The sequence below is a fragment of the Ruditapes philippinarum genome, unplaced genomic scaffold (genome assembly GCF_026571515.1).
Source record: "Ruditapes philippinarum isolate M1 unplaced genomic scaffold, ASM2657151v2 ctg1375_1_1_1_1, whole genome shotgun sequence".
Classification (NCBI taxonomy): domain Eukaryota; kingdom Metazoa; phylum Mollusca; class Bivalvia; order Venerida; family Veneridae; genus Ruditapes; species Ruditapes philippinarum.
This window is the reverse complement of record NW_026857788.1, coordinates 410354-425669: the sequence shown is the minus strand read 5'-3', so window position 1 is coordinate 425669 and position 15316 is coordinate 410354. Positions and strand designations below refer to the sequence as shown.

General features: G+C 32.8%; 1 protein-coding gene across 8 annotated transcripts; it reads right to left on the bottom strand.

Moving 5' to 3' along the window:
• Positions 1-598: 598 nt before the first annotated feature.
• Positions 599-13291, bottom strand: LOC132751045 (solute carrier family 49 member 4 homolog). Of its 8 annotated transcripts, XM_060741141.1 has the most exons (15): positions 13211-13291; positions 12125-12679; positions 11053-11396; positions 9952-10057; positions 9578-9668; positions 9212-9375; positions 8700-8727; positions 8434-8516; positions 7856-7900; positions 7346-7475; positions 6843-6951; positions 6531-6598; positions 6191-6309; positions 2523-2706; positions 601-1837 (listed from the first exon to the last, which is right to left on the bottom strand). In XM_060741141.1, the coding sequence occupies exons 2-14, from the start codon at positions 12573-12575 to the stop codon at positions 2639-2641; spliced, it is 1806 nt and encodes a 601-aa protein (XP_060597124.1). In that variant the 5' UTR covers positions 12576-12679; positions 13211-13291; the 3' UTR covers positions 601-1837; positions 2523-2638. The 8 variants fall into 8 exon arrangements, with proteins under 8 accessions (XP_060597125.1, XP_060597124.1, XP_060597123.1 ...); XM_060741142.1 differs by lacking the exon at positions 13211-13291 and having other exon boundaries at positions 599-1837; positions 7856-7894; positions 12125-13178; XM_060741140.1 differs by lacking the exon at positions 13211-13291 and having other exon boundaries at positions 12125-13178.
• Between the last annotated feature and the right edge of the window lie 2025 nt (positions 13292-15316).

Here is a 15316-nt window from a genome sequence, read left to right as displayed (position 1 = left end):
TCTGTAATCTTCAAAAATTATGAAAAACTCACCTTGTTTATCGTGTCACACGTCATAGATGGGTGCTCACAACGAGGAACGGAAGTTGCTCACAACATTTTTACCGATGGACATTTTTCACTCGTTGTGAGTTAAACGGGCGTGCCTACTAAAAAGGAAATGTTTTATTCATTCATGGTGCGCGGAAAGTAATTATTAGACATTTTTGGTAAAATTCAATAAATATTTATATATAAAAAATTGTACAGTAGATCTACTTGAAATTTTGTTGTATATTTTGCCAGTTACAGCTTTATCGCTTAGGTTCAATTGGCGGTGAGTATTTTTCAAAGTAACATTATGCCAGTTCAAGTGTAAAAGTAAGTCAGAAAAACATAACGTTTTCAACCTCACATGACTAAAGGAATTTTTGTACATATCGTTCGCAATAAAAGCAGTGAGACAGTCTTTTGTATTTTCTAGGTAGTTTTTTTTATTCATGTCCTCTACCAGTGATTTGGTCAATCACCGTTATAGCCTAATATAGTCTAGCTCAACTTGATTGCTGAAAAATAAACATAATGTGCCTTAAATGTTTATTATTATTTGTGTCTGACACTGCATAAGAGCGGTTATTATTAAAATATTGAATAACAGTTATTACTATAAGCCCATGAATTTCTTCAAAAATAATTTAACTCTATGTTCTGACTTGTTTTAGTTGAACATGCATCTTTACAAGCATATGGATACAACACACCAACAATATCAACAAAAAACATTCACAATATTTTTAATATACAAAAGTTTTAAATATATGGCACCCTCAATTCGATGAATGGATAAATAAATAACCAGCAATAAATAATATAAAATATTATATGATATTTGACAACAAAAATAGTATCTATTTATAACCCAGTTGACAATAAATGATGAATGACATAATATTGCAATGAACGAAATGTTTTAAGCACTAATTATTGCTAGATTTTAAACTTAGGCTTATATGATAAAATAGGAAATAGAAACAACGCAGCGTTCACAGAACTCTGTATGAATAATATACATGTACAATTAACCCTACCGGAAGTGATTAGTCTTTGGCACAAATCACAGCAAGAAAGGCAAACCTTGCAATCCCTGAAAATTTCAATAGACTATTACAAATTCAAACCAGGGGAAATACACACAATTTTAGCATGTACATCGACTTCATTTCCAGTAGAATAGGTTTCACAATAGTATTGACGTATGCCGAATATAATCATAACATTGCTAAATTAATACATGTATACACGTGTAATGTCCTTGCAATGACACGCAATATATTCATGGGTCCATAGATAGATGATTTGCAAAATGATGCCAAGATGACACTTCTTCCGGTTCAAGTGATAGTGTGAAAGATGTCAACAGTGTGAAAATGGAATGTAAGGCCCCTTTGTTTATATATGAGATCATTTGCTACCACAAGTTTAGTCTTCATTTCCTTATATAAAATGCTATATAACAGTGAAAAGGTTCGCGACGCCCTTCCTTACAAAACTACATACTTATTACGTCATTATCTTTCAAAGTGGAATGCATTTTTGGTGTTGATGGCGTCATTTCATGAGTTTATGAAACATTCTCATTCCCGTGAGTCTAATGTTAACTTAGAAGCTGATCTTCTTGTTGCCCCCTCTTTATCTGTCTAATTCCTTTATCTGCCCGTTACTTTATTTGTTGTTATCTGGTGGCTCGACAGTTATTACAATATCTACATCTGTTCTGTGGTATTTCTCTCTCAAGAAAGCCAGGCAAAATGTGCTGGTACCCAATACACCAACAAACGTCCAGTTCATCCAGATCACACCTGAATTAATTAGTGAAATCAAGGAAAGGAAAGGATTGCTTCATTTATATCAAGCGAATTCGTCAATGGGAAAGTTTATTAATTCAAAATATCAAATTCCATTATGAATATCAAACTTTTACATACTGTTACACAAATTCCTACTTTCTTAAAGTAAAAGCAACATTTCCAGATCAATTTTAAGCAAAACTTTTATCTTCGTTTGGAAAATGAAATGAAAACATTTAAGGCCCATTATGCCCCAGAAATACTTTGATTCCTATTTCGGTTTTGTGTGTGCCATGTTATAATTTCCTAACTTTTTTCTCTTTTCTTTTTGCAATTAGTACTATTTTAGAGATTTATAGTATTTTGTATGGAAGTCAAAACAGTACTGTAGTTTAAGACAAATAATTCCATATTCAGTGCTACTTTCATGAGGAGAAAAAAATCATGTAACGTGCCCTAAAACCGTTCTTTAAATATTATAAAACTCATTTTTGCCCTGGCTGCAGGATTAAAAAAAAAAAAAAAAAAAACAACAAAAAAAAAAAACTTTTGTTTCTGAGGCATAATGTGCCTTGAGGAAACCAAATACGTGCCTGTATCAACCAGGAAAAAGGGGAAGGCGACGTGGATGTATCTTTCTTTCCCCGTTATATCTTTATTATGTATATAAATGTACATGCAGTTAAATTATGCGTACCTATATTTGGAATAAATTTAATAAGTAAAAATATCACAGCTGCAGCGTTTATTTCCAGGCTTATAAAAGTACCAATTATTCCTTCATGTATGGGATATCCACATTCACACGCCATCTCATAACACAATGGTAGTGCCGCGTTCATCAATGACACCCAGTGCTGATATCGATACTCCAAACATTACTGTAATTAAATAAATGGGGGATAAAATGATACTAGTGTAACATTTGATTGATTAAGAACAGATAACAAAAAAGCTTAAAGTGGATGATTGAAATGATGACACCAAACATTTCTGAAATAATGGAAGACAGATATGGTGACAACAAACATTTCTAAAGTAACGGAAGACAGGAATGGTGACACCAAACATTTCTGAGATAATGGAAGACAGAAATGGTGACAACAAACATTTCTAAAGTAATGGAAGATTGAAATGGTGACACCAAACATTTCTAAAGTAATTGAAGGCAGAAATGGTGACACCAAACATTTCTGAGATAATGGAATACAGGAATGGTGACACCAAACATTTCTAAAGTAATTGAAGACAGAAATGGTGACACCAAACATTTTGGAAGTCATGGAAGACAGAAATGGTGACACTAACCATTTCAGTAATGGAAGACATAAAAGGTGACACTTAACATTTCTGAAGAAAAGGAAGACAGAAATGGTGACACCAAACGTTTCAAAAGTAATGGAAGACAGAAATGGTGACACCAAACATTTCTGAAGAAATTGAAGACAGAAATGGTGACACCAAACATGTCGGAAGTAATGGAATACAGAAATGGTGACACCATACATTTCAGTAATGGAAGACAGAAATGGTGACACCAAACATTTCGGAAGTAATTGAAGACAGAAATGGTGACACCAAACATTTCTGAAATAATCGAAGACAAAAGTGGTGACACCAAACATTTCTGAAGTAATAGATGATAGAAATGGTGACACCAAACATTTCTAAAGTAATGGAGGACCGAAACGGCGACACCAAACATTTAGAAATGGAAGACAGAAATGGTGACACCAAACATTTCGAAAGTAATTGAAGACAGAAATGGTGACACCAAACATTTCAGTAATGGAAGACAGAAATGGTGACACCTAACATTTTGGAAATAATGGAAGACAGAAACGGTGACACCAAACATTTCAATAATGGAAGACAGAATGGCGACACCTAACATTTCTGAAGTAATTGAAGACAGAAATGGTGCCACCAAACATTTCAATAATGGAAGACAGAAACGGTGACACCAAACATTTCAATAATGGAAGACAGAAATGGTGCCACCAAACATTTCAATAATGGAAGACAGAAACGGTGACACAAAACATTTTAATAATAGAAAACAGAAACGGTGACACCAAACATTTAGTAATGGAAGACAGAAATGGTGTCACAAAACATTTCAATAATGGAAGACAGAAACAATGACACCAAACATTTAGTAATGGAAGGCAGAATGGCGACACCTAACATTTCTGAAGTAATTGAAAACAGAAACGGTGACACCAAACATTTCAATAATGGAAGACAGAAATGGTGCCACCAAACATTTCAATAATGGAAGACAGAAATGGTGCCACCAAAAATTTCAATAATGGAAGACAGAAACGGTGCCACCAAACATTTCAAAAATGGAAGACAGAAATGGTGCCACCAAACATTTCAATAATGGAAGACAGAAACGGTGACACCAAACATTTAGTTATTGAAGACAGAAATGGTGACGCCTAACATTTCAATAATGGAAGACAGAAATGATGCCACCAAACATTTCAATAATGGTAGACAGAAATGGTGCCACCAAACATTTCAATAATGGAAGACAGAAACGATGACACCAAACATTTAGTAATTGAAGACAGAAATGGTGACACCAAACATTTTGGAAGTCATGGAAGACAGAAATGGTGACACTAACCATTTCAGTAATGGAAGACATAAAAGGTGACACTTAACATTTCTGAAGAAAAGGAAGACAGAAATGGTGACACCAAACGTTTCAAAAGTAATGGAAGACAGAAATGGTGACACCAAACATTTCTGAAGTAATGGAAGACAGAAATGGTGACACCAAACATTTCTGAAGTAATGGAAGACAGAAATGGTGACACCAAACATTTCTGAAGTAATGGAAGACAGAAATGGTGACACCAAACATTTCTGAAATAATGGAAGACAGAAATGGTGACACCAAACATTTCTGAAATAATGGAAGACAGAAATGGTGACACCAAACATTTCTGAAGTAATAGATGATAGAAATGGTGACACCAAACATTTCTAAAGTAATGGAGGACCGAAACGGCGACACCAAAACATTTAGAGAAATGGAAGACAGAAATGGTGACACCAAACATTTCGAAAGTAATTGAAGACAGAAATGGTGACACCAAACATTTCAAGTAATGGAAGACAGAAATGGTGACACCTAAACATTTTGGAAATAATGGAAGACAGAAACGGTGACACCAAACATTTCAAATAATGGAAGACAGAAATGGCGACACCTAACATTTCTGAAGTAATTGAAGACAGAAAATGGTGCCACCAAACATTTCAATAAATGGAAGACAGAAACGGTGACACCAACATTTCAATAATGGAAGACAGAAATGGTGCCACCAAACATTTCAATAATGGAAGACAGAAACGGTGACACAAAACATTTCTAAATAATAGAAAACAGAAACGGTGACACCAAACATTTAGTAATGGAAGACAGAAATGGTGTCACAAAACATTTCAATAATGGAAGACAGAAACAATGACACCAAACATTTAGTAATGGAAGGCAGAATGGCGACACCTAACATTTCTGAAGTAATTGAAAACAGAAACGGTGACACCAAACATTTCAATAATGGAAGACAGAAAATGGTGCCACCAAACATTTCCAATAATGGAAGACAGAAATGGTGCCACCAAAAATTTCAATAATGGAAAGACAGAAACGGTGCCACCAAACATTTCAAAAATGGAAGACAGAAATGGTGCCACCAAACATTTCAATAATGGAAGACAGAAACGGTGACACCAAACATTTAGTTATTGAAGACAGAAATGGTGACGCCTAACATTTCAATAATGGAAGACAGAAATGATGCCACCAAACATTTCAATAATGGTAGACAGAAATGGTGCCACCAAACATTTCAATAATGGAAGACAGAAACGATGACACCAAACATTTAGTAATTGAAGACAGAAATGGTGACACCAAACATTTCAATAATGGAAGACAGAAATGGTGCCACCAAACATTTCAGTAATGGAAGACAGAAATGGTGAAATCAAATATTTTGGAAATAATTGAAGACAGAAATGTTGACACAAGTCATTTCTGAAGTAATGGATGATAGAAATGGTGACACCAAACATTTTTGAAGAAATGAATGACATGTGCAGAAATGGTGAAAGCAAAACTATTTTTATTGTTTTGAAATAGTATATGAAACATACTTTTGACAATTAGTTAAACACTTTTCAATCCTTATATCCTCAAAATGTGATTGGAGATCATGGGGAATAGTCTGGCTTACGGTTAATGATATGCATATACAATGTAGATTATACTCAGTATTTCACTACTAAGGATAAAAAGGAGAGTATAATATTTATAAACAAAAATACGGATATCACTTACGTTACCTATTGATTTAGGGAGGTAGCTTAGTCGCATGCATGTTATCCAAATAATGAGTATCAATGCCAGGAAGAAAACCAGCATTACAAATTTTTTAAGACGTCGCTGAAAACGGTCGGCAATTCTGAAGATAAAAAAATGAAATTGATATCACCTATAGTTTATTAACAAGTTGATCAAACGAACATTATATCCAGTTACTTTTATAATTCGATTTAAGCACAAATCTACGTAAATAATGACGTTTTTAAAAACTTAGAATTTAGATATACTATATAGTTGAAATTATTGTATCTTAAATGAAAGAAAAATTGCAATATACATGTTACAGACTGCGATTATTACCTTCCTATTGCAATGCCACCAATGATCCCGGCTATTGATGCATAAAACCCAAACAGTCCCGACTGACTCTGAAAATGAAAATTTTATTTTGTAAATTTACATTAACATAGGGATGTCAATGCCATGTTAACTGAACTAATACGTTATTAAGTTAAAATTTAAAAAACATTTATCTGAATGAAGAACAAATGTAGCCTATTTCATGTAAATTAATATTGTCGTCATGTATCAGTTTTTATGTATATTTGTCTATGATTTGCTTATTTTATGTAAAATAACAGTATTATATATCCCTTTTTAATGTAAATTTACCTGTGATATACCTATTTCATGCAAATTTACATTAAGGAGAGCCATCCAGTTTCCATACACAGCCCACGGCACTGCACATGACATGGCTGCAAGAAGTATCAATGGCTGTCTGTAAATATATACCACAATGCGCCTCATCTCTTTACCTAACTTTGAAAGCTTATTTTATTGATAAAAGCGGAGCAAATGAAGTCTTTGTCGACGAATTTAATTGGTTAAAATATCAAAAACTAAAGTAATGCCAAGAAAAGCAAAACCATATAATAGAAGTTAAAGGCTTGTTTCAACACTTTTAATTTAGATAACAGTATATGCGTATTAATTGAAATATGCCAGATTTGTGAATCTTCTAAAATGGAATTTTAAATTAAAAGCATTCATATCCCAAACGTACAATCTAAACCGTGCTCGGTATTTACATAAAGTTTTACTATATTAATTCAAAATAATAAATAGATTATATTAAATATTAAATTTAATTTACAAGTTGCAAACGTTTATACCTGATCACAGAACATAATCCCTGAGTAAAGTTGATTCTCTTTTCCCGAGCTGACCGGCTTGGTGGTGATGGGGGCTGTGCCGGGAAATACGCAATAGTTAAAATGAACAGAAAACCTCCCGCACAAAACTCTGAAAGACAATTTTAAGTTTTTATGTAAAAAATACTGCTACCAAAATTATAGTAACTAGTTTGCTATTTTTAAAAAATACGTACAGGGCAAAATTTACGACCCGGTGTAGAGCAATTATCTGTTAAAAACAACAAACAATAAAACAGCATAATGAATTAAACTAAATAAGAGCAACACTTCTCAAGCAAAAACCAAAATCTTTCTGTTCCAAAGATACATGCTTTGCACAGGTTGTGCTGTATGTCCAGGAATATCTATTGATCAGCATAATGAAATGGTTTGTAAAGAACATTCTCTGTGTATTATAAAATGGAAGTTATTCTATAATTTTTTATATACATGTAATTACTATATATTTTTTCTATAATTACTACTTACCAATCATAGTTAATATCCAAATTTGGCGTGAAATCGTTTCTGTTTCTGTTAAAAATAGCAAAACCTAAATTCAGATGAACCATGACAATAAAAAATAAGAGTTTAAAAGTAAATAAATAGATAGAAAAACGCAAATTATAAAAATTACAAAAAGAACACGAGTGCCTCAGCACACCTCATAATTTTATATATTTTATATAAGTAAATATCTAAAACCGTAGAGTAACTCTGTTGAAGATACATGTATTTAAATGATATTTATACTTTGAACATAAATGTTTGGTAAATAAATAAGAATGTTTAGACTTCGTTTTTCACCCAAACCGAGTGTTTTTTCCACAAACCTTAATTCGCTGTTTTTTACACTAAGTTTAAGAAAAATACTGGTCTATTTTTGTATTTCTCTTAGTCTTTAGAAACACAAATACATTCTATACAAAACGGAGAAGTATCATTATTCTTTAAAGGCACCATAAAACCATACTATAATTTTTATACATTATAATATTCAAAAATGAATGTTTTCAAACAGATAAAGAACAATGAGGGCGTAATAGTATTTTCTGTGTCATAGTTACCTTGAGAACGAGTATCATTTCCATTGGTTGTATTAGAAATATCCGTGTAAAGAAAACTTGCATTTGATGTTATTGTGTTGTCACTGAAAATAAATATTATGTCATTTTTAAAACTGTTCACATCCCATTTAAAGATGATTTAATATACTGAATAAGTTTCAAATTTTGGCCTCGTTATATTTTGTAATGGAATAAAAGAAGACTCATATAATTTCAGAGGAAACATCATGGTTATGTAAACCCAAGGACAAGGACAAGAAACATACCTATTTGGTTCATTGACTAGATTTGGACCTGGAATATACAATAATAGTAATAATACAATACATGCCTTGTATATAAAAATTGGTATTAGAAGCAAAGATATATACGAAATTAAAAATAATCAAAGGTAAAATTGTTAGACTGAATGACTAAGTGTTAAAACTTTTCACACCAAAAATATATATAAACAAAAAATAAAATCTCTTTTAGTTTGATTCAAAGTTTCTTTATTAATAACTTCATGGTATTTGTCAATCAAAACACCGATATAAAACTATGACCGAATTCGATTTCATATAACCCAGCAGAGGTGCACATTTTCCCTTTGTAAAACCGAAAGAGCACTGGTACTGTGCAAATACTTCAAATAAGCAAAGAAACATCATCACCCGAGATTGATAAATCAACAATAAAAAAAACCCACAAAAAACGCACGAACGCAGAAACAGACCATGAACAAATATTCAACGTTTGCTAATGGAATATAGAATTAATCTATAGAAACTAATATTACCAAGCATGAATGAAACTATGCTTCCCAATGAGTTAGAGATGACCCCTATAGCGGTCGCTGTAGCTCTTTCATGAACAGGAAACCAGGCCTCGGACAACGCAGCCGGAATAACCTGAGTAATACTTCCGGCAAGGCCATTGCAAAACTGGCCTGCTCCGATAAGTCTGTAACCAGAAGAAAATTTACTTGATGATCCGATTTATTATTAAGTAACAGAACGTGGTTGACTTTAGTAGAGATCGAATTTAAAATAAGATAAAAAAAGTCTTTCTTAAGCTTCATTACAAGCACATGTATAATGTAAATTTAAAATGATCGAAATCTGGGCGTATGAAATGTTGGACGTGTGAAAAAAAGAAATCTTACATTGTTCCCACAGTTTTATGTTTACTAATTGTCCTAAGTCCCGCACCAAGAGCCAACAAGAAGCTGCACGAGATCATTGATACTCGTAAACCTGTATAAAACGATTAGACAACCAAAATGCAACAGCAAAATCATAATTATCAATAGACACTTTAATATTTATTGGGGGAAATTAATAGATCAACAAAGGTGATTTACTGCTATTTTTTTCACAGGTCAGTCGGATTAATTATTAACAAAATAAAAGTTACTATAAACATTTTACAGGCATGAACAAAACTCTACTAGCCATGAGATGGGGTAAGTGTTCGATCTATATTTACAATATTCTAAAAATACAAGTTATTTTTCTATGTTTCTAGGAAAGGGTATACCTTTACTGCTGATCACGTGACCTGTAAACAGTGCTGGTAGCAGGACACCAATGTTGCCACAATTTATTATAATAAACACCATTGTTGTGTCCCAACCGTACACAAACTAAAATAAATGAAATTGTATGAACTGAATGACCTTTATGTATGTGACCATGAACCTGTATTAATCGCTTATTCAACTAATCTGAAACAAAATAATACAATCATAATAAAGATAACGCGTGTATGTAATGTTAAATGATTAAGTAAAACTATCCACATCCGTAATAGCATGTAGCAATTCAAGAAACCAGCGTCTTTTTGATATTACGTGTACCACCTTTGTTAGCAACAATAAGGAGGAATATGCATCTATTGAACAACCTATGGGCACATAATATGCATTTTTCCTCATATAATTATAATCAATGAAAATCGATATGACACATATGAGATACGTAATTATTTGTTTATATTTGTATATATAACGATTCAATAGTGCTTTTAAAATCAAACTCACAACACTGTACCACTTGCCCCTCACCGCTGTGGGTTCGAATCCCAACAAGGACTTTGGATTCTTTCATGTGAGGAAGCTATCCAGCTAGCTTACGGAACGTCGGCGGTTCTACTCAGGTGCCCGTTCGTGCCTGAAATACATTGTAATGCTTCCTTCGCACCTGAGGTCTTCCTCCACCAGTAAAGATGCAACGTCGCCGAATGACCTATACTGTGTCGGTGTGACGTAAAACCCAAAAACAATCAAACAATCACAACACTGTGATAAAACTTTATTTATACTAAAACCCTGTATATAACTATAACCTATACCTACCGTCATGATTAGAACGTGACATAAGAAACTTGCGACTAAGAAATTATTACTTCATTATCATGATATTGGGAATGTCCATGGTATGATATAATAGTGATTTCCTCATGATTTATTTGATTGACAGAACTTTGTCACTATCTATGAAGTTTAGAAGTACTATTTAAAATAAGATATATACACTCAAATACATTCTTTAGGAAAAATAGCGTAAGGAAACGTTACAAGAGGCCCGTGCTCTTCAATATTATTTAGCTCTAATTAAAGTTAAAGAAAGCTTTACATACCTTAGCAGATTCGGCAATGGGACCCCATGTACCCCACACTGCATTTTGAAGAGTAACGCATAAACTAAGGATCATCAGGATATACCATCTTCTTTTGTACAAAATAATAGAACCATCCAGACAAGGACCATTCTCATTGGCTCGTCCTCCATCAATGCGCGTGCTGTAGTCATGGTAATCACTGCTGCTGTCGTGGTAGGTGACGTTTATATTCGCATCAATGGCACTTCCGGGACGCGAATAGACGACATTTACGTCACTATCCTCGTCGTGTAAATCTCGAAAAGCAGAACGTCTACCGGAATGTCTGCCGCTAGTAAGTAAAGGTTCCTTTTCAGCCATAGCTGTAAACATGATATAATGTACTTCCGTACATTACACAAAGAATGCACACTGTTTACCTAAAACTTTTAATATATTCAATAGTCAAACTAATAAACATTCATTGAAATAAACATCCTAAATTATCCAAAAAGTATTGAATCTTTAGAAAAATATTTTGCTTACTATGTGGATTAAGTCACAATAATATATGATTTATCTTGGCCCTCTTCTTTTATCAGACACTATAATCATTTTAATTGATAAAATATTTAATTTTGTTTATATCGCTGTATTTAAGTGTAACACAAAATACGTCTGCTTATTATTATTAACTGTTTGTTTCATTTTACGCCTTTTCCCAACAGTATTTCAGTCATATAGGCGGGTACTTTCCTAACCATCGTTCCTGGAGAGTTACACCAGTACTAGAATACCTTCATCCGTGCTAAACTACCAAAGAATCTCCCGGGGATCGAGCCCACGCCAGAGAGGTAACTGGATTAGAAGTCATCGACTCTAACGCCTCGACCACGGAGGCGGTAATATTCACGACCAACATGCATCTTTAAAACAAATATTCTTTTATAACGTAACTCAAACTTTCATTATAACTCATACACAAACTTTTGAAATTTATTATTCAAATACATGTATAGGCCTACAGCCTGAAAAGAGCGGATTGATATGATATCATTATTTTATTTTGTTATGATAATTATTATTATTATTGCTATGTAAATTCACTTACATAAATCAAACTTTTCTTTTTGCATCTCCTTTTCTTTCTTTTGAGATGCTTCCAAAATGTCAACATCTTCTTCAGCTGCGACTTCTAATGGATCATTTAGTGTGTCACCTTTGACCATAAGAGATAAAGCAATCGCCCCTACGTTCTTTGTCGGTCCTACTTCATCACTCAAACTCTTTTCTTTAGCAACCTCTCCATACAAGTCTGTCTCTTTATCATTGACACTTTCAATTGTCTTGTTTACAATACTCCCAATATCTGACGTATTCTCAGTTGTATTATTTAGATTCCTGTGTTGACCAGTTGTAAAAGTTTCATCTAAGGACTTTTCTTCATTGTGTTCACATATGACTTGTACATTTTTATCTTTTGATTTTTCATCTTCTGTTTCTTCATCATAAGTCGACAACGATTTCTCCGAGTCAGTCGCATTTCTCTGCACCCTGGCCATTGTCAAGCGATGCTCAGTTGATAAAAATCTACGATAGTATGGCAGAATTAATTCCACAAGTTGTTGCCGCCCATTTCACTTGTATAAAATTTTTGGCCTAAATACTGATGAGAATGAAGAAGAAGCTACAGTTAAAATGTAAATTTAGCTGTAGGCAAATAAACTCCACCAATGTTTCTTTTTATAGTAGATTTTCTACAACAGCGGATAGCTTTCATTCTGAATTATTGATTAGATTCTTGTCTTTCCTGGCACAAGGTCAAAATAACGCTTATCGCATTAAAACACTTTGTGGATCTCTAGAAAAAGTTCTCTGCAATTGATATTTATCTGTCAAGCTCTAGGACTAATTAAGTTTGTAAATAAACAAGCTTCCAGTTTATATCGGCAAACCAAGCATGAAATATGCCATTGGCAAAAAGTCTTTGTCCGTCAAAGCTGGTCATGCAAATATATAATGATGTCCAATGCCTCATAACGTCATAAATTTTTTATGCTGTTTAATAATTTTTCGTTTTACTTAGATACAGATCTACCCTAAACGTACTTGATAACAACAGCTAAATTAAGAGATTTTCACACAAAGAATTATTTAGTAAAGAAAATATGAAAACTGTAATAAGTTTTAAGTGTACCTTCGTAACGCTTTGTCTGTCACATACAAAACGACGTCATACATGACGTCACCATCTTTTTGTGTCGTTTTTTTCCAGTTAAAACAATGACAAGAGGGTCAGTGGTCAATATATGCAACACAATCCGCCAAAATTTATGAAACAGGTTTTCATTGTTATTTTAGAAAAAGGGGAAATTGAAAAACCGATTTAAGGGAAACAATAATTCCCACCAGAATTTATTTACCTTGAACTCTCCGTCCGTCGCCTACGGTCCCTGGAATATCCATTTTTATTAATCTTATATTTAATTAACTACATTAGCGCTGGCAGAAAAACAGAAAGATTCTTACTGACAATACTTTTAACATTATCAACATCTGCTTAACGAGTAAATAAAGATCGAATATGCTGGGAAACACGATCGAAGGTCAAAGGAAAAATATAATAACCATTTCTAGATTCGTTAGTTTTATTATAGTTGTATTGCTATCCATTATAACTGAGTTTTAATTCTTTGAAAATAAGGTTTATTTTGAGAAAATTAGACTCGCACTAATTTCAAAATGTAAGTACTCTTTGCCAGTTTAAATAGATTCTACAAAATAGTTTCAGGTATAAATATTTGGATACTCGAATAACATTGTACATAACAAGTAAATAAATAACTAACTATGATGCATAACATAGACTGATAAATATAAAAGTGTGTATAAGAGATCGAAAGGATTTTCTTTTTTAAATAACTACGTAAACATTCATTACCTATTAGGCAACATCCGTTTAATCCATCTTTATAGTATCTTATCGTCTAGCATTTTGTACCCACAAATCTTTGTCCTGTGTAAAAATAAAGTTGACTTCCTTTAAAAGATTAGTTGATGTAGCTAACATTCATAATAGATTTTCCATTTCCTCGTTTTAAGTGATACAACTGGCAACAGCTGTTAAGTATATCCATTGGCGTATCTAAAGAGGATCATGTAATGCATACTCCCCACACGTCTTATGAAATAAACAAATAAAAACATAATTTTATCAAGGAAATAGCTAAATTTTTTAAGCGCTTTTAAACCCCTCTGTTTTCCCCAAATATTCACAAACAAGGTTTCTTTTAAAATCCCCCCTTTAAAATTTAAAATTTCAAAAATCTTGGGAAACAAAAATGATTTTCCCTCAGGGGGCATTAAAACACAAAAAAAATTTAAACGAAAATTTTAGAGTCGGGTTGGATTTAGTCTGAAAATGAGTGACAATGAATAAATTGCAACATCCCTCACGCCCCCTACACCGGGCTTTGAGCAGACCAAATTCTCAACACTTAAATTAGTGCTGGGAAAAGGACCAACACTGAAGGGAAAAACCATATATTCCCACTGCGTGAAACTTCAAGATTAAATTTGATTAAACTAAAAATGAAAAAAAAAAATGTTTAAAATACAAAAAAAAAATTAAAAAACTGTAACATTGGGTTCCATTAACCTTTATTGATAGTCTAAATTACACCAAATGAATGACTTATCATTTCAAAACAATTTTTAAAGTACAATTTTTAACAGGATATTTAAAATAGTACCATTTTTTGTTTTGCGACTAACATGGAGATTTGAAAGATTTTGCAAAAAACAGCAAGGGCTTTAAACAACATTGATTTTTACAATTTTTATAAAACAGGCTATTAATTTTAGTTTTCTTTCATTTAAAAATGATGATTTTCTTTTGTATATTCATTTGACAAGAATGATATCTTATCTTTTTCCGTGGCACTGAGAGTGTCAATTCATCTGCTTTTGCGCACAAACATTAATGCTATATCAATTCATCCGTTTTTGGGGAGGTGTTAATACCATCCGTCAAATCTTACTGCCGCGGTAATCAGGTCAAAAAATAGTTACCTTGATTTTTCTAAGCTGACTCATTACTAATCACAGACATCTACAATATGAAAATATTTTCATTTTTTTTATTTCATATCTGCAATTTGTCAAGATAATAATTTCTCTGAAAAATTCTTGATTTTTTGTTTGTTATTTTTTTCAAAATCACTACTCCGTGATGTCATACTGCCGCGGTAATCAGGTTTAGGCATACGTACGTTGCGGTAATAAAATAGTTCAGGTATGAAAA